General features: G+C 36.8%; 1 protein-coding gene and 1 long non-coding RNA gene across 2 annotated transcripts; one reads left to right on the top strand and one right to left on the bottom strand.

Annotated features, from left to right (window-relative positions):
- Positions 1-224: 224 nt before the first annotated feature.
- Positions 225-13,824, bottom strand: LOC138903588 (uncharacterized). The gene is made up of 2 exons (XR_011412891.1): positions 13,693-13,824; positions 225-1,247 (listed from the first exon to the last, which is right to left on the bottom strand). It is a non-coding gene; the product is annotated as an uncharacterized lncRNA (long non-coding RNA).
- On the top strand, positions 13,659-17,896 carry LOC104099405 (peptidyl-prolyl cis-trans isomerase FKBP13, chloroplastic). Its single transcript, XM_009606389.4, has 5 exons — positions 13,659-14,115; positions 16,444-16,536; positions 16,629-16,689; positions 16,773-16,841; positions 17,595-17,896. The coding sequence occupies exons 1-5, from the start codon at positions 13,741-13,743 to the stop codon at positions 17,657-17,659; spliced, it is 663 nt and encodes a 220-aa protein (XP_009604684.1). The 5' UTR covers positions 13,659-13,740; the 3' UTR covers positions 17,660-17,896.
- Positions 17,897-24,773: the final 6,877 nt, after the last annotated feature.

Here is a 24,773-nt window from a genome sequence, read left to right as displayed (position 1 = left end):
ATATTTTTTTTCAACTTTTGCATCTGCACAACGAAGAGGAGAAGAAAACTAATTGACCAGTCAACAATTTGGAATAATTTATGTGATGCCCACGGAGGGCGGGCTAATTGAAAATACAACGGGCTTAATTGTAGATTTTTATTTTCATTACTCTAAGTAGTTGACTAGTTTACCAATTAGTTGACTAGAGATAAGAATAGAATAATAATAATACAGAAATAAAGTACAGAAAATAAAGACATCAGGATTTTTATACTGGTTCAGATTCAATGTGAATCCTACGTCCAGTCCCCTTGAGTTGCAAGGGTGATCTCTTTCAGTATTTGAAGTTTCTCGAGTACAAGATGTTTGATGTAGCTTTACACCAGCAGCTTAGTCTTTATGTCACTTTTCCCTTCTTGATACAATGTCTCACCAGTGTTTATCTCTTTTTCTTCTCTCACTAATTACACGGCAGATCTAAAAAAAATGCAATGCTTGTTTGGAGTAGAATAAAAAGAATGATAATGGTTCATTCAAAGTATGTCTGTTTCAAGCCTGGAACAAATGTATATATACTTCGTGAGGCCTTGTTGACTCTTGATTGACGCGAGTCTTGAGAGATTACAAACCCAAGGGAATTGATTCTTGAAAGGAATCGCAAATTGATTCTTTCCAAGAATAAGGTCAGGTTTCCGTTGATCTTCCTTGACTTGTGGCCTTGACAGCCTTTTCTTCCGTTGGGCAGATCTTTCCGTTACTTGAGTGATTGATGATGGATCCATTGATTTTAGGCTTTAACGATCTCCAGTGTAGAGCTTTGAACTATTGTTTTCCTTTGATTTTGAGACCTTCTTATACTAGCTTCCGTCAATCATCTATCAAACCATTGATTGATTCATCTTCCGGATTTTCGCTGCTTTTTCCTTTTTCATAGCTAATCATTGGTACTTTTCAGTTCCTTTGCTTCCGTTGATAGATTGTTCCTTAGTCCATGCTTGAATGATATGGAATCTTGATTTCTTTATTTTATCCCTTGTGATCCTGCACCAAACATGATATATTATTTTTTCATCATTGAAACTCATATTTAACAATCTCCCCATTTTTGATGATGACAAAAATAATATATATAAACAACAGTTTACTTCCCTATCGGCTTGCTCTGTTGTAGTCGACTCCCCAATTACAAGTGTTGCATGTACTTCGGTCGACTCCCTCTCAACAGGTGTTGCATATGCTTAAGTTGACTCCCCTCAACATTTGTCCTGCAATGTATGACATATTTTCTCCCCCTTTTTGTCATTAGAAAATAGGGGACATGCATATGTACAATTGAAATCAAATAGAGGCAGGCACAACATAGGCAAATATTTACAAATTATAGGCATGCAAAGTTTAGTAGAAGTAAAGAAAATATCTAGTGACTGGTTATCCAGTCCAAAACAGCAAAATGATAAACGATTGTCTGAAACATCCACAACTAACGACGCAAGAAATAAGTGAGAGTGTTGCAAATCGCCTCCTTTAGATGCTCAAAGCTGGCATTAGCTGAAACGGTCACCCCATCAATCCGTTCATGTATTTTCTTGAAGGCTTTGACTGCATTTTCTACAAGTTTGATAATTTTGACCTTTATTTTTGAAACATCGGACCCAATCTCTTTGGAGATGGTATGGATGTCCTCAACCGTTGATTGAGTTACAGGAAGAAGGTCCTTGATGATGGTCAGCTTGTTGTCAATATCTGTCAATATTTCTACAAGATCAGGATCACTTACACTATGATGGGAAGCAGAGGCTTTGATCTTAGAATCAGGTTGAACATTCTTGACTTCACCCTCCTGTTTCTTCACCCAGGAACCCTAAACACACATATACCCCATACTGGCAAAGGCTCTAGAGTTGTAGGTCTTTGAAACATAAACAAAAGGGTATTCTGAGATAGAGATATTGTGGGCTTCCAAGATGTGATAGTCATACCATAGGATAGACTAGTAGGGTCATCAATACTTACAATCATGAAGTTTATGATCCATGAGGACAGTTTAACCTTAAGTTTGGTCACAAGACAATAGACAAGAAAGGTGTCTCGTTGAAAGAAGGTGGAGAATGAGCAAGTGCGAGGAAGAAGGGTAGTTGCAATAATGTAGGCCAGAAGTTGGGTTTCGAAACTAACATCGTTGGGACCTAACTGGTTAGGAAGGAAATCAGATGGACACTCAGTTATACAACATTTTGCTTGATCAAAAGAGATTTCCAAGTCATCAGGCCAAGTATTTTTGAAAAGCATGGGAAAATCAGCACTTACACTGAAAATTTGAGTCAAACATGGCACAATCAAGGACAATGTGTTTTCCTAGAACTAGAGATTCTAACTTATCATGTTTGCTAAAACAAATATTGGCATAGAACATCCTCACTAAAGGTTCATAAACTTTGGGAGGGGGTACAAATAGGAATTTAAACCATCCTAGAAAATCAAACAAATTCTTTACCTCACAATTGAGGGCCTCCATGTCATCAAGATCGATTACTCTATCGTGAGCAATAGGCTTGTCTTTGAGAACAACAAATAAATTCTTATTTGGGGTATCCCAGAATAGGGCCATTCTAAATGAGCCAACGAGACGTCGACAAGTAGGCATTCTTTTGTTCAATGCTCCCTACAAGTAGTTCATTCTTATACTATTCCTTCATCTCAAATTATCTGTTGTGATCTCTAAAAATAGTTCTCTTAAATTATCTCTTCGGTTTGTTGTTTCTTAATTTTGAAAGCAGCACGTACGACAGACAATGAAAATTACTGTGTTCATTACTAGTCTAGTAGAACAAGAAAGTGATAGAGTGAATAATATCTCACAAAAAAAACCACTTAAAAGAGCAAGGCTAGTGATATACCTTTATATATATGAACTTGAGGAGATTGCCAGATAAGGAAAGAACTTCTATTAGTTATGTAGAGATAAGTAGTGATTGTACAGTGAGCTATTTAAGGTGTACACTTCTAGAATAAGTTAGAGTAGTTAGTTAGCACATGTGTATAAGGGTTGTTAGTTAGTTGAGTGCATTAGTGTATATATATGCACAATCAATGTTCATAGGATTATTACACTGAATAAAAGCTTTACATTTTTTCTCTCTCTAGAATCTTCTTTTTCTTTTTCTTCACTAACAGCTCAAAGCCCTCTAATGGCTACCCTAGGGCTAGTTTTGATATGGTATCAAAGCCACGGTGCTCGGCGATTCTGAGCGACGGACTCCGATCTTCAAATTTTCTCTCTCTCTTCTTCGATTTCTCTCAGTTTTGGGTTAAAATATTTCTCAATTCATCACCATCTCTCAAGCTCAATTTTTTATCTCAAAACTTCAAAAATTATCTTCAATGGCGAATGATACTGTTGAAAACAGAGTAGGATCTTCACATGCAAACAATCAACACATTGATTGTAATTATCCTTTGTATGTACATCCCTCCGACACACCTGGTTTATAGATCGTCCCACAATTACTCATAGGAACTGAAAATTATTTGGAATGGAGTCGATCTATGAAAATGTCACTCCTTAGGAAGAATAAATTGGGGTTTATTGATGGAACGTGCACTAGAGATTTGTACTTCAACAATACCTTCCAATTGCGTCAGTGGGATCGATGCAATGCGATTGTTTAATCATAGATAATGAGCTCGGTGGCTAAGGAGCTTAGAAAGGGAATTGTATTCTCCTCAAATGCACAGAAAGTCTGGATTGTGTTGAAGACCAGGTTTGATAAGATAAATTCAACCAAAATTTATCACATGAATATGGAGATTAGCTTATTGGTACAAGGAGTTTCTAGTGTATCAGTATATGTTTTAAACCTAAATGATTTGTAGGATGAATTCGAGTCGTTGATTCCAAAACCTTGTGATTGTGAGAGGTCAGGACCATTCATTGAATTTTTACGCCAACAGAAACTCATGAAATTTTTGATGGGATTAAATTACACTTATGCACCACAAATGAGCCAAATTCTCATGATGCATCCAACACCCTCTCTTGATCAAGCCTACTCCATGATTATTCAGGAAGAAAGTCAGAGGAAGAACAATGGTTTAGTAACACATGGTGGTATATTAGGAAGTGCTCCTGTGGATTTTGATCATACTGCACTAGCTTCTGTAAATGCCTTCAATGTTAAGCCTAAGAGAAATGCTGGGTTATACTATGATTACTGCAAAATGAAGGGTCATACGAGGGAAGGTTGCTACAAATTGATTGGATACCCATCTGGATTCAAATTCAATAACAGGAGAAGAAGATCATATGAACAATCAACAACTGTAGCACATAATGTGACTGTTGGGGAGGAAGTTAACACTGGTGTGCATAGGAATGTTGTTCCAACAGTCCAGCCTTTCACTATTGAACAATATCAACAAATTCTCAAGTTGCTAAATAAGGAAAATGGTCCTCATGTCTCAGCCAACATGGCATGTAACTCTGCCACTAACCAAAGTCCTTGGATTATAGATACTGGGGCTTCTAATCACATTATTTCTGCCTTCTATCTACTATCATCAGTATACCTTGTACCTGAACTCAAATCACCTACTATACATTTACCAAATGGAAATAGTACTAAAGTTACTCATACTGGATCATGTACTTTGCCTAACTCAGAAATCCTTTATGATGTTCTTTATGTTCCTGAATTCCAATTTAATCTACTCTCTGTTTCTAGATATACAAAAGAGTTAAACAGCTCAGTTCATTTCTATCCTGATTTTTGTGTCTTTCAGGACCTCTTCAGTGGCATGGTGAAGGGGATTGGTAAACTCAAGGATGGTCTCTACATCCTCAATCCCTCAATACTTGTTACTACTTCTGCCTCTAATTGTGTGTCTGCTTCAATTCAGTCAAATTCAAGTGCATTATGGCACCAACGGTTGGGTCATGCACCTCTTGGAGTATTGAAAAATATCCCTGATCTAAATAAACAGTTGTCCTGTATTTCTACTTGTCACTGTCCTATATGTCCACTAGCTAAACAAACTAGGCTACCTATCCATGTTAGTACTTCCAAGTCTAATTGTGTCTTTCAACTTGTACATATGGATGTGTGGGGTCCATATAGAGTCTATACTTATAATGGATTCAAGTATTTTCTTACTCTTGTTGATGACTATTCAAGAATGACTTGGACTTTTCTTTTGAGGTTAAAAAATGATGTGTGTCATTTTAACTGAATTTCTACATCTTGTTGAAAATCAGTTCTCAACCACTATTAAAGCCTTTAGATCAGATAATGGCCATGAATTTTTTAACAACCTCTGCTATAATCTTTTCAAAACCAAGGGGATCATCCACCAAAGTAGTTGTGTTCACACTCCATAACAAAATGGTGTTGTGGATATGAAGCACAGACATATCCTAGAATTAGGAAGGGCCTTGAGGTTTTAGGCTAATATACCCTTGAAGTTTTGGGAGGATTGCATTCTTACTGCTACTTATATCATTAATAGACTACCAAGTGTTATTCTACATGGAAAGTCACCTTATGAGATTTTTCATGGTAAACCTCCTATTTTTTCTCACATCAGAACTTTAGGATACCTCTGCTATGCCACAAAACCAGATTTTCAATGACAAATTTACTCTTAAATCTGTCCTTGGTGTCTTTATGGGCTATGCTACTACTCAAAAGGGATATAAAATATATGACATTGAGGCCAAAAAATTCATAGTTAGCAGGGATGTTGTCTTTCATGAAAATCTATATCCCTTCAAACATCCTAGGAGTAAGTTTCTTGCTACTTATGATCCATCTACTACTTCCTCTCCTTTCTTTCCCAATTCTGATCCGCTACCATCTCACACACCTGACCACCAATCCATTTTCAATGACATCATTTTCCTTCCTAATGATCCTGCTCAATCTAGTAATTCACCTATTTCTTCTCCTGATCCTATTAATTCTCTTCCCTCTGTTGTTTCACCTTATCCTTCTGATTCTCCTCTTATTCCTCATATTGATCCTCCCACTGATTCTTTATTGCCCAGAAGATCTGGTAGAACACTTAAACCATCTATTTGGCTAATTGATTACATCCACCCTCCTTTACCTTCAGCTTCTAGTGTATGCCTTTACCCCATTCATCACTTTGCTTCTTACTCTCATCTCCCTGCTCATTTCGAGTCTTTTCTTGTCTTCTTTATCAGCTGATATTGAACCTACTTCTTACTCACAAGCCATTAAAGATGATAGGTGGATTAAGGTTATGAACCTTGAGATTGAAACCTTAGAACAAAATCATACTTGGGATGTGGTTGACTTACCACCTGGTAAGGTCCCCATAGGTTGCAAATGAGTCTACAAAATCAAGTATAATGCTGATGGTTCTGTGGAGAGATTTAAAGCTAGATTGGTTGCTAAGGGTTACACCGAACAAGAAGGAATTGACTTTCATGATACTTTTTTCCCTGTGGCTAAGATGACCACAGTAAGGACTGTTATAGCTATTGATGCCCTTAGACATTGGCATGTGTACCAAATGGATGTGCATAATGCTTTTATAAATAGTGATCTTGCTGAGGAAGTTTATATGACTCTTCCTCAGGGATTTGGTAGTCAGGGGGAGTATAAGGTTTGCAGACTACTCAAATCATTATATGGCTTGAAACAAGCTTCTAGACAATGGAATGTGAAGCTGACACAGGCCTTGCTATCCTCTGGTTTTCAGCAGAGCAAACATGATTATTCATTGTTCACTAAGACCACTAATAACACATTTGTACTTATTCTTGTCTATGTAGATAACTTGCTTGTCACAGGTAATGACTTGGAAGAAATACACCAAGCTAAAAGTTCCCTCTATAAAAGCTTCAAATTGAAAGACCTTGGAGAGCTTAGATACTTTCTGGGAATGGAGTTTGCCAGGTCTGAAGAAGGCATTCTAATGTCTCAAAGGAAATATGCTCTAGAGATGATATCAGAAGCAGGACTGTCAGGATCAAAACCTAAAGACACACCTATGGAACAAATCCTGAAGCTAACAAGCACATAATATGATGAATATGTGCATAGAACTAATGCAGATGAGCCATTGAAGGACAAAAATAACTTCCAGAGACTCATTGGCAAGTTATTATACTTGACCATTACTAGGCCAGACATTGCATATGCAGTACAATGCCTAAGCCAATTCATGCATGCACCAAAGACATCCCACTATAAAGCTGCTCTACACATAGTGAAGTACATTAAGAAACAACCAGGTCTTAGTTTACTAATGTCAACCAGAGGTGAAGAAAAGAAAGAGGCATTATGTGACTCTGATTGGGCCTCTTGCCCCATGTCTAGAAAATCAATTACATATTTTTGTGTCAAGCTGGGAACCTCACTAATCTCATGGAAGGCAAAGAAGCAAAGCACCATATCCAGGAGTTCAGCTGAAGCAGAATATAGAAGCATGGCTCACGTTGTAGCTAAGATAACATGGCTTAATGGGTTGATAAAAGAGCTAGGAGTTTGTGTCAATCTACCTATGGATTTATATTGTGACAACAAAGCTGCTCTACAGATTACTGCAAATCCCATATATCATGAAAGAACAAAACACATTGACATTGACTGTCATTTCATCAGAGAGAAAATACAAGAAGGGTTGATAAGGACTGCACACATAGCTACTCAGGAACAACCAGCAGACATTTTGACAAAGGCATTGGGGCATCGTCAACATGCAGTTTTAGTCTCCAAGTTGGGAATGAAAAACATTTTCCATTCTCAACTTGAGGAGGAGTGTAGAGATAAATAGTGATTGTACAGTGAGCTATTTAAGGTGTACACTTCGAGAATCAGTTAGAGTAGTTAGTTAGCACATGTGTATAAGGGTTATTAGTTAGTTTAGTGCATTAGTGTATATATATGCACAATCACTGAGGATTATTACACTGAATAAGAGCTTTACATTTTTTCTCTCTCTAGAATCTTCTTTTTTCTTCTTCACTAACAACTCAAAGCTCTCTAATGGCTACCCTAGGACTAGTTTTGACAAGTTAGACAATCTAATATATAGTAAGAACTGAACCCTGAGATGAAGCCAATTACAAAATGCCTTTCATTATAGGCCTAACATAGCATTTTAATTCAAGAACATAGGAGAAGGTTATCTAACTAAACAACCCCTCTGATCAAGACTATTGACTTTTACTTACAAATAATGACCTTGAATTGAGAATTACCCATCTCCTCAATTTGTGTACCCTTAATTTTGAGGGCAGCATTTACAACAGAGTCGCGACATAATCTAAACTTAATCAGTTGCATTGTACACGAACTTCCAAAACTATTAGGGATTTCCTCTAGGTTCCAACACGGTTGCACAAGTACTTTCGGTAGAGCGGGAAACAAGTCATCGTAGATAGTCACTGAAATTCGTAGATCCTTTAATTTCAAAACCTTAAAGTTAGAAAACTTCACATCCTAAATGTCTTGTTGCCTCCCTCTGAAGGCATTTCCTTCTAATGCACTTTAGCAATTCATTTGAATTAGCCGAGTCAGTGATTCCTAGGTGGACTAATCGCCCGAGGTCCTGTCACAAGTTGCTCCATGAGCATTTGAGTATCTATCTCAAAGCTGACAATCACTTCCTTACTTTGCTTTAATGAACTTATAGTAGGCGTTTGGACATAAAAATTGTAATTTTTTTTTTTTTGGAATTAAGTTAAAAAATAGTATTATTTAAAATTTAAAATTATGTTTATACATGCATTTCAATTTTTAAAGTGTTGCACTTTTCTGAGTGGGAAAAAAATATTTTTTCAAAAAAATTGAAAAAATGGTTAAAACCATTTTTTGGGTTAAAAAAATCTCAAAAAACTTACAAATTTCATGGACACACATTATTTAAAAAAAGAAAAAAAAATTATGGACAAACGGGTCCAAATGTTCTTTCTCACGGTGAAGGTAGGAATAATGGAAGAAGGAAAGTGGAGAAACTTTTGAAGTTTTTTCTTTTCTTTAACACTAAATTAAACCAAACATTGTCAAGTGTCAACCTTTAAAAATCAAACTAAACTAAGCTAAAATACTTTTCAAATTCTTAGATGATTTGGTTTAATTTTTTATTTTCTTAAACACCACTATGGAATATGAGTACCATAATGGACAAAATGAGTTAATTCAAACAAGGAAAAAGACAAAATAGAAAGGGCAAAAACACAAGAAAACAGAAAAAGGAATTAGTGGGCATTTGGATATAAGAATTGTAAAATTCAGGAAAATAAAAAAAAAATTCAAGTGAAAATTATATTTGAAAGTTAGAGTTGTGTTTGGACATGAATAGAATTTTGGGTTGTTTTTGAATTTTTGCGAGTGATTTGAGGTGAAAATTTTGAAAAATAACATTTTGGAGTTTTTAAAATTTTTGAAAAATTCTGAAATTTATCTTCAAGTGAAAATTAAAAATTTCATGGCCAAATGCCGATTCCGAAAAAAAGTGAATTTTTTAAAAAGAAATTAAAAAAATTTGTATGGCCAAACGACCCCTTAGTGATATAAGGGGAGTCTCACGTAATAGCTTTGGCTTTCATTCCAATATTCCTCTTTACCTTAGCCCAATTTAGTAAGTTTGGATTTATTTGATAGTATTTGATTCCGTATATAATTAAGAAAAACTTAAGTTTTAAAATTTGTGGTTTAAAATAAGTCATATATAAAGTTAAATGAAAAATATAAAGTTAATAGCATTTTTTAACCTCAATTATTTATAAATTTTGTTTTGGTCCTTGTGATAACTAAGTGTATTAAAACTTGGGAGAAGTACACGGTTAGCCACTAATTAGAGATATCTTTACTCTTTAGCCACCGTTTAAAATATAATTACTTTTTAGCCAGTGCTTAATAATTTTTTACCCGCCCGGACAAAAATACCCATGTACTAATATTAAGGATATGATGTCCTTAACTTCATAAATACTGTGTAAATATTAAGGACAAAGTGTCTTGCATTTGCACATTCCGTTGTTAAACTTTAGGACATCATGTCCTTAACTTTATATGTTCAGTGTAAATGTTAAGGACACAACGTCCTTAACTTCATGTGTGCAGTGTAAATGTTAAGGACATAATGTCCTTAACTTGTATTTGCACATACTGTTGTTAAACTTTAGGACATAGTGTCCTTAACTTTATGAGTGATGTGTAAATATTAAGAAAATGATGTCCTTAACTTCATAAATACTGTGTAAATATTAAGGACAAAGTATCTTGTATTTGCACCTTCCGTTGTTAAATTTTAGGACATCATGTCCTTACCTTCATATGTTCATTGTAAATGTTAAGGACACGACGTCCTTAACTTCATGTGTGTAGTGCAAATGTTAAGGACATAATGTCCTTAACTTGTATTTGCACCTTCTGTTGTTAAACTTTAGGACCTCGTGTCCTTAACTTCATATGTGTAGTGTAAATATTAAGGACATGGTGTCCTTAACTTCATGTGTGCAGTGTAAATGTTAAGGACATAATGTCCTTAACTTTATGAGTGTTGTGTAAATATTAAGGACATGATGTCCTTAACTTCATAAATACTGTGTAAATATTAAGGACAAAGTGTCTTGTATTTGCACATTCCGTTGTTAAACTTTAGGACATCATGTCCTTAACTTCATATGTTCAGTGTAAATGTTAAGGACACGACGTCCTTAACTTCATGTGTGTAGTGTAAATGTTAAGGACATAATGTCCTTAACTTGTATTTGCACCTTCTGTTGTTAAACTTTATGATCTCGTGTCATTAACTTCATATGTGTAGTGTAAATGTTAAGGACATGGTGTCCTTAACTTCATGTGTGCAGTGTAAATGTTAAGGACATAGTGTCCTTAACTTTATGAGTGTTGTGTAAATATTAAGGACATGATGTCCTTAACTTCATGAATACTGTGTAAATATTAAGGACAAAGTGTCTTGTATTTTCACCTTCCGTTGTTAAACTTTAGGACATCATGTCCTTACCTTCATATGTTCATTGTAAATGTTAAGGACACGACGTCCTTAACTTCATGTATGTAGTGTAAATGTTAATGACATAATGTCCTTAACTTGTATTTGCACCTTCTGTTGTTAAATTTTAGGACCTCATATCCTTAACTTCATATGTGTAGTGTAAATGTTAAGGACATGGTGTCCTTAACTTCGTGTGTGCAGTGTAAATGCTAAGGACATAGTGTCCTTAACTTTTTGAGTGTTGTGTAAATATTAAGGACATGATGTCCTTAAATTCATGAATGTTGTGTAAATATTAAGGACAAAGTGTCTTTTATTTGCATCTTCCGTTGCTAATTTTTAGGACATCATGTCCTTAACTTCATATGTTCAGTGTAAATGTTTAGGACACGACGTCCTTAACTTCACGTTTGTAGTGTAAATATTAAGGACATAATGTCCTTAACTTGTATTTGTCTTCTGTTGTTAAACTTTAGGACCTCATGTCCTTAACTTCATATGTATAGTGTAAATGTTAAGTACATGGTGTCCTTAACTTCATGTGTGCAGTGTAAATATTAAGGACATAGTGTCCTTAACTTTATGAGTGTTGTGTAAATATTAAGGGCATGATGTCCTTAACTTCATAAATAATGTATAAATATTAAGGACAAAGTGTCTTGTATTTGCATATTTCGTTGTTAAACTTTATGACATCATGTCCTTAACTTCATATGTTCAGTGTAAATGTTAAGGACACGACGTCCTTAACTTCATGTGTGCAGTATAAATGTTAAGGACATAATGTCCTTAACTTGTATTTGCACCTTCTGTTGTTAAACTTTAGGACATAGTGTCCTTAACTTTATGAGTGATATGTAAATATTAAGGAGATGATGTCCTTAACTTCATAAATACTGTGTAAATATTAAGGACAAAGTATCTTGTATTTGCACCTTCCGTTGTTAAACTTTAGGACATCATGTCCTTACCTTCATATGTTCATTGTAAATGTTAAGGATACGACGTCCTTAACTTCATATGTGTAGTGAAAATGTTAAGGACATAGTGTCTTTAACTTGTTTTTGCACCTTCTGTTGTTAAACTTTAGGACCTCATATCCTTAACTTCATATGTGCAGTTTGAATGTTAAGGACATGATCTCCTTAACTTCATGTGTGCAGTGTAAATGTTAAGGACATATTGTCCTTAACTTTATAAGTGTTGTGTAAAGATTAAGGATATGGTGTCCTTAATTTCATGAATGTTGTGTAAATATTAAAGACAAAGTATCATGTATTTGCACCTTCCATTGTTAAATTTTAGGACATCATGTCCTTAACTTCATATGTGCAGTGCAAATGTTAAGGACACTATGTCCTTAATATTTACACAGCACTCATGAAGAAAGGGTAACAACGTCTTTTCGTATTAACTTTAATAGAGTAGTGGCTATTTTTGCTCAACATTAAAAATACTGAATAAAAACTAAATACCATGTTAAAAAGTGGTTATCCCACGCCATTTTTTCTTAAAACTTCAAGTTAACTAAAACTTGTGTTTTTGTGCGTTTAGGTAAGAAATATGTTATATATACTAACATTACACATGGACAATTAAACTGTGCAATGGTTGATAATTCAGTAAATGTATGAATAGTTAAATGTATGAATAGTTGCAAGTAGAAGAATTATAAATGCACCAATTTAATTAATTCAAGGTTCAATGTGCTTAATCAAACATATAGGTGTTTAACAGGTGGGCCGGGCCGGGTCGGATTGAGAAAAAAGGTGACCGTCCGGTTTTCAATCCGGACCGGTTACCGATTTTTTCAAATCGGGCTTAACGGGCCCAGGTCCATTTGGGTAAAAAATGAACCAGAAGGGTTACGGGTCCAAGGGGCCGGGCCGGGTTAGTGTTATTTTTTTTATTTTTTTTTGTATTTTGTATAACTATCGTAATTTATATTAATATAAAGTAAAAATATAAAACAAAAAAATAATCTTCTTATAAAAAGAGTGTTTGAATAAAATGATGCAAAGGTTTTAAAATCTTTATATTTGAAATTTTGAATATTTTATTAAGAATTTAAGATAATATAATACAATAAAGATGGAAAAAAAATTATACTTATAATTTGCAAGTACTTTTTTATTTCAAACTTACAAATTGAAGTTTACATTTAACAACAAGTAAATTAACGAAAAAAGAGTAAATTCAAAAGTTTTGCATTGCCTTAGTAAGTTCATCATAATCAATATGAACTTCTTGGTCAAATTGAAGCTGACCGTTGCCAACCGTGATTTCACTTTTAAAAAAAAATCAAATTTATAGCCGCTGAATCGGTCCGGGCCGGGCCGGTTAACCGGTTCAACAGTAATTTTCGTTGACCGGTCCGATTAACCGAATTTTATTTTATAAACGGAGCAACCCCTAACCCAACCCACTCGCCCCCCTAACTACCGCTCCGGGTGTCAACCGATCTGGGCCGGTCCAGAAACGGATCAATCTGGCCCGTTTGACTGGCTTAATCAAACATCACAAGGACTAATAATCGGGACCAAAAGTGATATTATACCTAAATTAATTCTAAATGTAAAAGTTGTTATTAACAAACTAAAAACAAAAATGCAACATATTAAATAGATGAGATAATAAAACAAATTTAAAAAAAAAATAGAAAAGGGGAAACGGGAAAATCAAACAAATACAGACTACAAAACTTGGCTAAAACCCACGCACCTGTGCATAGCTTCTCTTATCCGTTCAAAAATTCTGTAGTCAGTGGAAATGAATTCAGTTCCCTTTTCCATTGGAACATACATTCCCACAAAGCACAATAACACACTCAAATCCCCGTTACTCTGTAACAAAAATTCTCAAACAAACGACTCAATTTCACTATCTTCATCTGTGAATAAACTCAAAGAGAAAAGTGAATTGCCTACTTTATTCAGAAGAAGAGAAACACTTAGTACACTTGGGTTAAGTTTTGCTACAACTGTTCTTGAGGCCTTTTTGCTGCCACAGTCAAATATTGAAGCAGTTGCTGAAGAAGAAGCTACAGCTAATGGGTGTGAATTTACTGTTATTCCTTCTGGTCTGTCTTATTGTGATAAAGTTGTGGGTTATGGCCCTGAAGCTGTTAAAGGGCAGTTAATTAAGGTTTTTCTCTCGAAACTTCTATTTGATTTCACTATTTGCTTTTAATTTGACTGAGCACGAAATTTAAAAAAATTGAGAAGACTTTTGAACTTGTGGTGAAAAAATGAGGCATATATTTTGTGTGTTTATAAATCATTGAATAAAGATAAATTATTTTCAAATAAGGAAATGAGTCATTCTTTTTGACACAATTTAAAAAGGAAATAGGTTCACATAAATTGAAAAAGAGAGAGTAAAAAAGTTACTCACACCTAGTGTTTACTCCCAACTAAGTTAATTTAACTAAAAGGTGCATTGACCACAAATTGATGCATTAACCAAGTTAATAGCGCCGAGCTTCTAAAATCGGCTTATTTTGAGAATTATTTTTTATCAAAAATAATTTTAGTGAGAAGAATTTGCGTTTGGTTAATTAATTTGAAAGGAACTTCTGAGCAGCAATTAGTGTTTGCCCAAACTTTTAAAAAGTGTTTATAAGTGTATTTTTCTCAAAAATATTTTTGTGGAGAAACTGCTTTTTTCTGCACGGCTTGTGCTTCTCTTCAATATCACTTTTTTCTTCCAAAAGTTTGCCAAACATTTCAACTCTGAAAAAAAAAATAAGTTTGGTCAAACAGGGTTTAACTAGTGCTTCCGGTTCATATTATGTATCTTTTAGGAGTATTTGTCTAAATTACCGTTTTACCTCTATTTTGTTTTTTACCTTTCTCACATAAACTTACCCTTTGAACCTTATTAAATGTCTCACTTGATTAACAATGCTCCATCAATTGGATCAGTAAAGGTGAATTTCCAAAAAGGAAGTAGAAGAATTTTCTAGAACGTTAAATGTTTGGAACAAACAATATGGATCGAGGTATGTAAAAGACGCACGTTTAGTCAAGTTGTTTTGCCTTGTAGAAGTTATTTTTCTTTTTGTTTCCTCTCTTTTCTTAAAGTAAGTACCAAGACTTGCTGCAATTTGCTATATAACTTGGAAAGAAGTATGGTTAGGTAGCATGTATCAACAAAGGAAGAGCTAGAGTATTAGATAGTTTTTGTTTCGACCTTATACTTGTATTAGAAAATTTATTAAATATGTATAAATATTTAATTGCGAACTTAGTAATTAAGACGAGCTATAAGTTCGATGGTAAGTTCAGAACGCATAAACTTTAAATCCTGACTCTGCCTCTATCTATAAAAGGGTTGTCTAAGCATTTAATTTGAACTGAAATACTATTCGGATCGTTGATGGGAGTGGAAGGGGGATAGCTAGAAAGGGAAAGCTGAGGAATAAGTTTCTATGTATTTGTAAATTTGAAAAGAGAAAGATTTGAAGTGTGGAACTATTTGGATAAAACTTTTAGCTAGAAGATGATGAAAAGTTTTGTAAGTCATATAGGATTACTAAGATTATGTGATGCTCATGCCCTCTTTATGCATTAAAACATTTCCTTATTCTCAGTTAAGAGTTTTTGAAAGCCAGAGTATTAAAATTATCTTTTAAAGAAATATGTTGTATTTACTATCTTTTAAACTATATTACACTCAAATATTGAGTAACAATACAAATTTAACATTACACATGATCAATTAAACCGTGCTCATGCCCTCTTTATGCATTTTAGAAGATTTCCTTTTTCTCAGTTAAGAGTTTTTGAAAGCCAGAGTTTCAAAATTTGTCATAAGAATCTATTTATGATTCATTTCAGGATTTTCCCTCTTTTGGTGGTTCTTTTGGTGTAAGGATTAGATGGACATACATAAGAAGAGAAAAGGCTTTCTTAACTCATATTTTCCCCTAGGTTTGACAATGGGCATTGACTTAAGAGCTTCAATAGCCTAGGCGTCTTCCTCTGTTTTATGCGAGCATGTTTGATAGTGCATATCGTCTCATCTAAGACTTAAAATGCTAGATAGAAGATAGTTTTATGCAGTTATATTAGCTATCAACACTGCAAAGATTGGTTCAGTGATAAGGGCGCAGTACTATGATGCATAGGTTAGGCGCATGACATGGATTTGAGTCTTGCTGTGGACAAAAAGCCTGCTATTTAAGTGAAGGGTAGAGGGGGTTTCATTATACACATTGTTTGGAGCCGTGCGTCAACTGGCCTTTAGTGATTTTTCACTCATCAAAAAGCAAAGATTGAACCCAAACTTAAGTTATACTAGCTTTATAAGGGTAGCTAAGGGTGAAAGCTGAAACCTGAAATAAATTTTGTACTGGTCGAAAGTTGTTCTTCGTTGATCTGGTATAGTGAGACTAGACATCAGAACTCTTAGCTAACTGTTCTTTGTACCATAGTGAGTTGTATCAGATTACTAATAGATTATGTTGTGCAGGCACATTATGTAGGTAAGCTGGAAAACGGGAAGGTCTTCGATAGCAGTTACAACCGTGGAAAGCCTCTTACATTTCGCGTTGGTGTTGGCGAGGTTGGTTACTTTTATGTAGCTGTACTACCAGCTCTTGGAAGTTTCTAATAATAGATGATAGACTTATTCTTGCTGCTTCTTTCCTCTTATAGGTTATTAAAGGTTGGGATCAGGGAATTCTAGGAGGTGATGGTTTTCCCCCAATGTTAACTGGTAGGAGCACATTTCATAGTTCAAATTTCATAATACTTCGAAATTTTTAAAAGTAAATACTATTCTTATCTCTTAATTTTCAGGAGGAAAGCGTAAACTGAAGATTCCTCCAGAACTTGGATATGGAATGAGAGGAGCTGGCTGTAAAGGAGGTAAGCAAGTTCAGCATACAATGCTTGTTGCATACTCCCGTTGTCCCATTTTATGTGGCGGCCTTTTGACTTGGCACGGAGTTCAAGAAACAAAGGAAGATGTTTGCCACATAAGTTAAATATCCAAAGTGCCAAAATTGTTCCGCATGTTCTTTTATGTTATCTCTCCTCGTAAAAAAGTGAATTTCTATATTAAGCAGAACAGAACAAGTCATTTCATTAAGGGTAAAATAAGAATGATAAGATTAAATAGTTTTCAAATATATAAATGTGATAGTTGCAGAGCCGGCTCAAGGGCAAAGCCAGTAAAGCAATGGCTTCAGGCCCCCAAAATTTTAAGGCTCCATTTTCAAAATTAATAATAGGTTCATTTTATGGTAATTTTCCTTCAAAAAACAAATTTTATTATGATATCAAGTTATCAATTTCTAAAATCAATTTCTACTATTTTTTACTTTAAATTTGAAATTAGTTTTTTCTATTTTTCCTTATAATACTGCCTTTGTTATTTTATCAGAATTCTACTATGGCAACTATAAACTATAAAGCATGAATTAGGTTATTCAATTTTTTTTTTTTTAAAGTTTAAAGTTACTTAATAAAATTTAGCTTTATGCCCCCAATATTCTTGAGCCGCATCCGGATATAGTTGTCTTGGGACAAACAAAAAAGAAAAAATGTGCCACATAAAATGAGATGGATGGACTTTGGTAGGTTTAAATTTGCGCTAACTACCTCGTATTGGTGGTTTAGGTACATGCATTATTCCTCCAAATTCAGTTCTATTGTTCGACGTAGAGTTTGTTGGCAAGGCTTAGATTTCAGCAACAGAGGTGTGTGTATATATATATATATATATATATATATATATATATATATATATATATAAGATGATTCTTCTTTGCAGCCAATTTGTGATGGTCTATCGTTGAATTAATTAGTTCATAAGAGGGTAAGCATTTTTGTAATCTGCAATGGAAACGAAACTGTCTGTTAATTTATACATGAGATCTTCTTCAGAATTACAGAATGCAATACCATATGGTGTTTGTGAATTCATGGTTACATTTACTAAACGATTATTTTGAAGTAACCATTTTTTAAGTGCTTTTGATGTTTTACTTTCCTCTAACTATTGCCCTTACATATTAATCAATTTGTCTCAAAAGGGAATTTTTGTCCTTTTTACTAAGCAAGAACTTAGAAATTAGGCAAGAATAAAGAGACGGAAAAACTTTGAAGCCAAAGTTGAACTTCACTACTCTTGAACTATCAAAATAAAGTTCCTCGTCACTAATTTACTTGTAGACTTTTTTAGCTCGGAATCAATATAATTTTTCAATTTTATATGGACTGTATATTTGTATTGGTATATATATGCTTTCAAATTTCACATTACTAATTATACTTGAGAAGAAGGGAACTTTGGCATAACTGGTAAAGTTGTTGTCATGTGACTAGGAGGTTTTCGAGCCGTGAAAATAGCCTCTTGCAGAAATGTAGGGTAAGATTGCATACAATAGGCTCTTGTGGTCCGACTCTTCCCTAGATCTCGCACATAACATGAGCTTAGTGCACCAACCACTGTACCAGGCTACCCTTTTTAAATTATACTAGAGAACACTCGAACTAGAAAGATCATTGATCATACTAAGTTGAAATTTAAATGCAACTTATTCCACTTGCCTACTAGCTTGAAACTCAGAATACTATGAATTCACCTTCCTAAATTATAAAGTTGCAAATTGAAATAAAGTATAACATCAGAACTGACATGTGATCATTTGTTCATATTTTATCTCAAACATTACAATTATATAATCTTTGACCTAACTTTGAAATGTTACTCTACAATGAACTTTTTTTTTTTCTTGAAGTAATTTTCTTCTAGGTGGACGAGGGAAAGGCGACTATGGATAGTCTAGGATACTGTAAGTAGAAGGAAGGAAAAACTATTCTAAACGATGATAGTAGGTTAGTTATTGTATATAGTTGAAATAGATTTCGGCCTTCCAACGTTCAATCGAGTTCAAGTGGTAAGAAGTCGGAGTGGGATTTTGGGAGTGAGCTCCGAAGTCAGTACTAACGAGCCTCGAGTCCGAAGGTTGCTCGAGGAGTCGGCTCGATAACCTTATCGAGCCCGTGACCGAATCGATCCGCAAGGCACTGCTTCGAAGTCGGAAATGCGCGACCCCCATCCCGAAGGTCGAACTCGAGCCAAGACCGAAGGGCTCGACCCAGTAACGAGTTCGAGTAGGTATCGAGCTCACAGATAAGAGTCGTTGCAACCGCACCAAGAGAGAGAATCTTGGCGGGAATCGAGGAAGAGACAAATCATCATGGGTCATCTACTATATGCTTTATTTTATTATTTTTTGTAATGACCATCTACTATAAAAGGGGGAATCATTGTAAACTATGCACACACGGAATAGATTGGAACAAAATCTTTTCTCATATACAAAGTTCTCATTGTGCTCGTTTTACTGGATCTTATTCATTCTTTCTGTTCGTCATTGTCATTGTCATAATCAAAATACTCGTATTGTTATCTTTATACCAAAGGGTATTACGTATCCTTAGAACCATACATAAATTTAACATTATCCGATTTTTCGGGTAAATAATTTGACGCCCACCGTGGAGCTAAGGATAACAGTGATTGTGTGATATAAATCTACACTACACACCAGCTTACAACTTCAAATCAGCAATGGCTTTACCTATCGACCACGAAGTCGGCCTTCAAGGTGAAACTAACAACTTGGCACCCGGGGCCGGAAGGCCACCTAACGATGGCACTGAGGCTCGAATCGAAGTACCCGATATTCGAGTCGAAGTACCATTGGATGTCAATTCACAAATAGCTCTAGAGGTGAATCAACGTTCCGAACCGGAAAGAAACATTCAAGGCGATACTCGATCCGTTGCCCGAGACACTCATATCGCGGGAGAAATCGGGGCCGGCTTACGTATGATCTTCGAGATGCTACAAACCCAACAAGTAGCGATAGCTCAGTTACAGAGCCAAATTCATATACAAAGCAGACCGGATTCCAATCCGCTTCGAGAAATCACCCCCAGAACGGAGCCCGCCATAGTGAAATCAAACGAGCAAGAATCGGGGACCACTCCCAAAATTACTAAATGCCTTGAGGAACTCACAAAACGAGTCGAAGCCAATGACAAAAGAGTGGAAACGTACAATGCCAGGGTTGATAAAATCCCGGGACTCCACCAATGATAAAAGGGCTTGATTCAAAAAATTTCATACAAAAGCCTTTTCCCTCGAGTGCGGAACCAAAACCAATCCCCAAAAAATTTCGTATGCCCGAAATTCCCAAATATAACGGTAAGACCGATCCTAACGAACATGTCACCTCTTACACATGTGCCATCAAAGGTAACGATTTGGAGGACGATGAGATCGAATCCGTGTTGTTGAAAAAGTTCGGGGAGACCCTCTCGAAGGGAGCAATGATCTGGTATCACAATTTACCACAAAATTCCATCGATTCTTTTTCCATGTTAGTAGATTCGTTCGTAAAGTCACATGCTGTGCCATAAAGGTTGCGACAAGGAAGTCAGACCTATTCAAAGTAAAGCAAAGAGGTAATGAAGCGCTGAGGGAATTCGTATCCCGATTTCAAATGGAACGCATGGAATTGCCACCGGTCACAGACGATTGGGTCGTGCAAGCTTTCACCCAAGGGTTGAACGAGCTAAGTTCAACAACATCACGTCGGATGAAAAAACATTTGATTGAATATCCAGCAATAACTTGGGCAGATATACACAACCGATATCGATCGAAGATTAGGGTCGAGGATGATCAGTTGGGAGCCCCGTATGGACCCGTGCATCAGAACAAGACAGCTACTAAAACAAAAGGGAGATCGACAGAGAACAAAGGTCGAACAGAGACCGATATCAACTGTACGTCGTAGATCGGATGAACAACGATTCAGCACGCAATACAGTTCGGAACAATCGAAGGATTGATCGAGGGAAAAATTCTCGGGGACTTATGAGCAAGAGCGGCTTTGATAAAAATGCCGATCCTATAGAAACACCTCGATTATCAGAATATAACTTCAGTGTTGGTGCGTCCGCCATCGTGTCGGCTATCGGACGCATCTAAGACATTAAATGGCCTCGACCCATACAGACCGATCCTACCTAAAGGAATCCCAATCAAATGTGTGAATATCATGGCACCCATGGCCACAGAACGGAAGATTGCAGGCAAATAAGAGAGGAAGTAGCCCGCTTATTTAACAAAGGGCACATTCGGGAATTTCTGAGTGATAGAGCGAAGAACCATTTTAAAAACAGGGATTTCGACAAGCAAAACGAGCAAGAAGAACCGCAGTACGTCATTCACATGATCATCGGCGGCGTCGATACCCCTCAAGGACCGGTGCTTAAACGCACTAAAACGTCGATTGTGAGGGAAAAGCAATCTCGGACTCAAGATTACGCACCCATGGGGACTTTGTCCTTCGAGGATAAAGATACAGACGGAGTCATCCAACCTCATAACGATGCACTGGTAATATCCTTACTCATGAATAAAACTAAAATTAAGTGTGTGTTAATCGATCCAGGTAGCTCAGCCAACATCGTCAGATTGAAGGTCATAGAACAGCTCGACCTACAGGACCAGATCGTACCCGCAACTCTGGTTCTAAACGGATTCAATATGGCATGTGAAACCACCAAAGGCGAGATAATCCTACCGATAAACATGGTCGGAACCGTCTAAGAAACAAAGTTGCACGTTATCGAAGGCGACATGAGATACAACGCCCTTTTCGGAAGGCCAGGGGTCCACAACATGAGAGATGTACCTTCGACCCTACACCAGGTCTTCAAATTCCCAACATCGAGAGGTGTTGAAATAATGAACGGAGAACAACCGTCCGCAAAAGAAATGTTCACCGTCAAGGAAGCAAAATCAGTATCCCCGCCTTCGCCGAGAAAGGGATCGGGCTCAGAAGGAGAGCGGAACACCAAATAGCAATCACAGAAGTCGGCTTCGACCCAGCCAGATAACCAGAAGATCGAAGAAGATGATCAGAGGATCCCTCGATCATTCGTGATCCCCGATGATTCTGACGCCACCAAATCAACAATTGAGGAACTGGAGCAAGTCATACTAATCGAGCACTGGCCCGAACGAAAGGTATACCTAGGAACGGAGTTGAGCCCCGAACTTAGGAAGAAACTTGTTTGATTTCTTATCAATAACATTGATTGTTTTGCCTGGTCCCATTTAGATATAACAGGGATCCCACCAGACATAACGACGCATCGGCTAAGCTTGGACCCTGGGTTCAGATTGGTGAAGCAAAAAAGAAGACCCCAGTCCGAGGAAAAGCACGCATTCATAAAGGACAATGTAACCAAACTTCTCAAGATAGGGTCCATTCAGGAGGTGAAATATCCTTAATGGTTAGCCAATGTGGTTGTAGTGCCTAAAAAAGGGAACAAACTTAGAATGTGTGTGGACTATAAGGATTTGAACAAAGTATGCCCCAAATATTCCTTTCTACTGCCCAACATCGATCGCATGATCGATGCCACGGTCGGCCACGATATCCTCACTTTTCTCGATGCCTATTCCGGGTATAATCAAATCCAGATGAACCCGGAGGACCAGGAAAAGACCTCATTTGTAACCAAATATGGAACATATTGTTATAATATGATACCCTTCAGGCTAAACAATGCAAGGGCTACTTACCAACGCCTAGTAAAAGAAATATTCGAAGAACAAATAGGTAAATCAATGGAAATTTATATTAATGACATGCTAGTTAAGTCCTTGTGAGCAGAGGACCATTTGGCCCACTTGCAGGAAACGTTCGAGATTTTGAGGAAATACAACATAAAGCTCAACCCCGAAAAATATGCTTTCGGGGTCGGGTCGGGCAAGTTCCTCGGTTTCATGGTATCAAATCGGGGAATCGAGAATAACTCTGACAAAATCAAGGCCATCGAAGACATCGCCATCGTGGACAGCGTGAAAGTTGTACTAAGGCTAACGGGACGGATCACAGCCTTAGGCCGATTCATTTCGAGATCATTAGATCGAATTCACAAATGTTTCTCTCTACTAAAAAAGAAGAACGGTTTCGCTTGGACACCGGAATGCCAACAAGCATTAGAGGAACTAAAACGATATCTATCGAGCCCACCACTACTTTACACTCCAAAAACAAACGAAAAACTTTGCTTGTACTTGGCAGTATCGGAAGTCGCCGTAAGTAGTGTCCTAGTTCGGGAAGAGCAAGGTACGCAATTTCCCGTTTATTATATAAGTCGGACCTTAGGAGAAGCGGAAACTAGGTATCCCCACCTAGAAAAATTGGCAGTTACACTGATAAGCGCCTCTAGAAAGTTAAGACTGTACTTTCAATGTCACCCCATATGCGTATTAACCACCTACCCACTTTGTAATATTTTGCATAAGCCCGTACTATCAGGACGATTGGCCAAATGGGTCGTCGAACTCAGTGGGTACGATATCCAATATCAACCCCGTACGGCCATCAAGTCTCAAATTTTAGCAGACTTCGTGGCCGATTTCACGCCAACTCTCGTACCCGAAGTCGAAAAAGAAGTCCTGTTGAAATCAGGTACATCATCAGGGGTATGGATCCTTTTTACGGACGGGGCTTCGAACGTGAAAGGGTCCGGGCTAGGCATAGTTTTGAAACCACCCACATGTAACACTATTAGGCAATCTATTAAAACTATCAGGTTGACTAACAACGAGGCCGAGTATGAAGCCATGATTGCAGGTCTCGAGCTAGCTAGAAACTTGGGAGCAGAAGTCATTGAAGACAATTATGACTCTTTGCTGGTGGTGAGTCAAGTAAACAAAACCTTCGAAGTTTGAGAAGGTAGAATGCAAAGGTATTTATACAAACTGCTTGTCACTTTATACCATTTCAAACAATGGACTTTACGGCATGTTCCACGAGAACAGAATAATGAGGCTGATACGCTTGGAAATTTGGGATCGTCGGTCGAGGTAGATGACTTGGGCTCGGGGACTGTTGTTCAACTTTCGAGATCGGTAATCGAAGAAGGTCACGCCGAGATAAATTCTACAAGCCTAACCTGGAATTGGAGAAACAAGCATATTGAATACTTAAAGAGTGGAAAGCTCCCATCGAACCTTAAAGATTCTAGGACCCTACGGACTAAAGCTGCTAGATTCGCGTTGGCTTCGGACGGAACGTTGTACCGAAGGACATTCGATGGACCATTGGTAGTATGCTTGGGTCCGGGAGATACCGACTACATCCTACAGGAAGTGCACGAGGGCACTTATAGGAATCACTCTGGTGCCGATACATTAGTTCGAAAAATAATCAGAGCATGGTATTATTGGATCGATATGGGCAAAGATGCGAAGGAATTTGTTCGTAAATGTGACAAATGTCAAAGGTTTGCGCCAATGATCCATCAACCCGGAGAGCAACTTCACTCAGTGGTAAGAAATAGATTTCAGTCTTCCTACGTTTGATCGAGTTCAAGTGGTAAGAAGTCGGAGTAGAATTTTGGGAGTAAGCTTCGAAGTCAGTACTAACGAGCCTCGAGTCCGAAGGTTGCTCGAGGAGTCGGCTCGATAACCTTATCGAGCCCGTGAGCAAATCAATCCGCAAGGCACTGCTTCGAGGTCGGAAATGCGCGATGCCTATCCCGAAGGGCTCGACCCAGTAACGAGTTCGAGCCAGTATCGAGCTCACAGACAAGAGTCGTTGCAACCGCATCAAGAGAGAGAATCTTGGCGGGAATCGAAAAAAAGACAAATTATCATGGGTCCTCCACTATATGCTTTATTTTATTATTTTTTGTAATGACCCTCTACGATAAAAGGGGGAATCCTTGTAAGCTATGCACACACCAAACATACGGAGT

The sequence above is a fragment of the Nicotiana tomentosiformis genome, chromosome 12, assembly GCF_000390325.3.
Source record: "Nicotiana tomentosiformis chromosome 12, ASM39032v3, whole genome shotgun sequence".
NCBI lineage: Eukaryota > Viridiplantae > Streptophyta > Magnoliopsida > Solanales > Solanaceae > Nicotiana > Nicotiana tomentosiformis.
Note: the sequence above shows the minus strand (reverse complement) of the source record. Positions and strands in the feature narration are given on the sequence as shown.

Coding starts and splice junctions, on each gene's coding strand:
- LOC104099405 (XM_009606389.4), top strand. CDS start 13,741: ATGAATTCAGTTCCCTTTTCCATTGGAACATACATTCCCACAAAGCAC. Junction 16,537..16,628: donor TTCGCGTTGGTGTTGGCGAG/GTTGGTTACTTT, acceptor TTCCTCTTATAG/GTTATTAAAGGTTGGGATCA. Junction 16,842..17,594: donor AGGAGCTGGCTGTAAAGGAG/GTAAGCAAGTTC, acceptor TTGGTGGTTTAG/GTACATGCATTATTCCTCCA.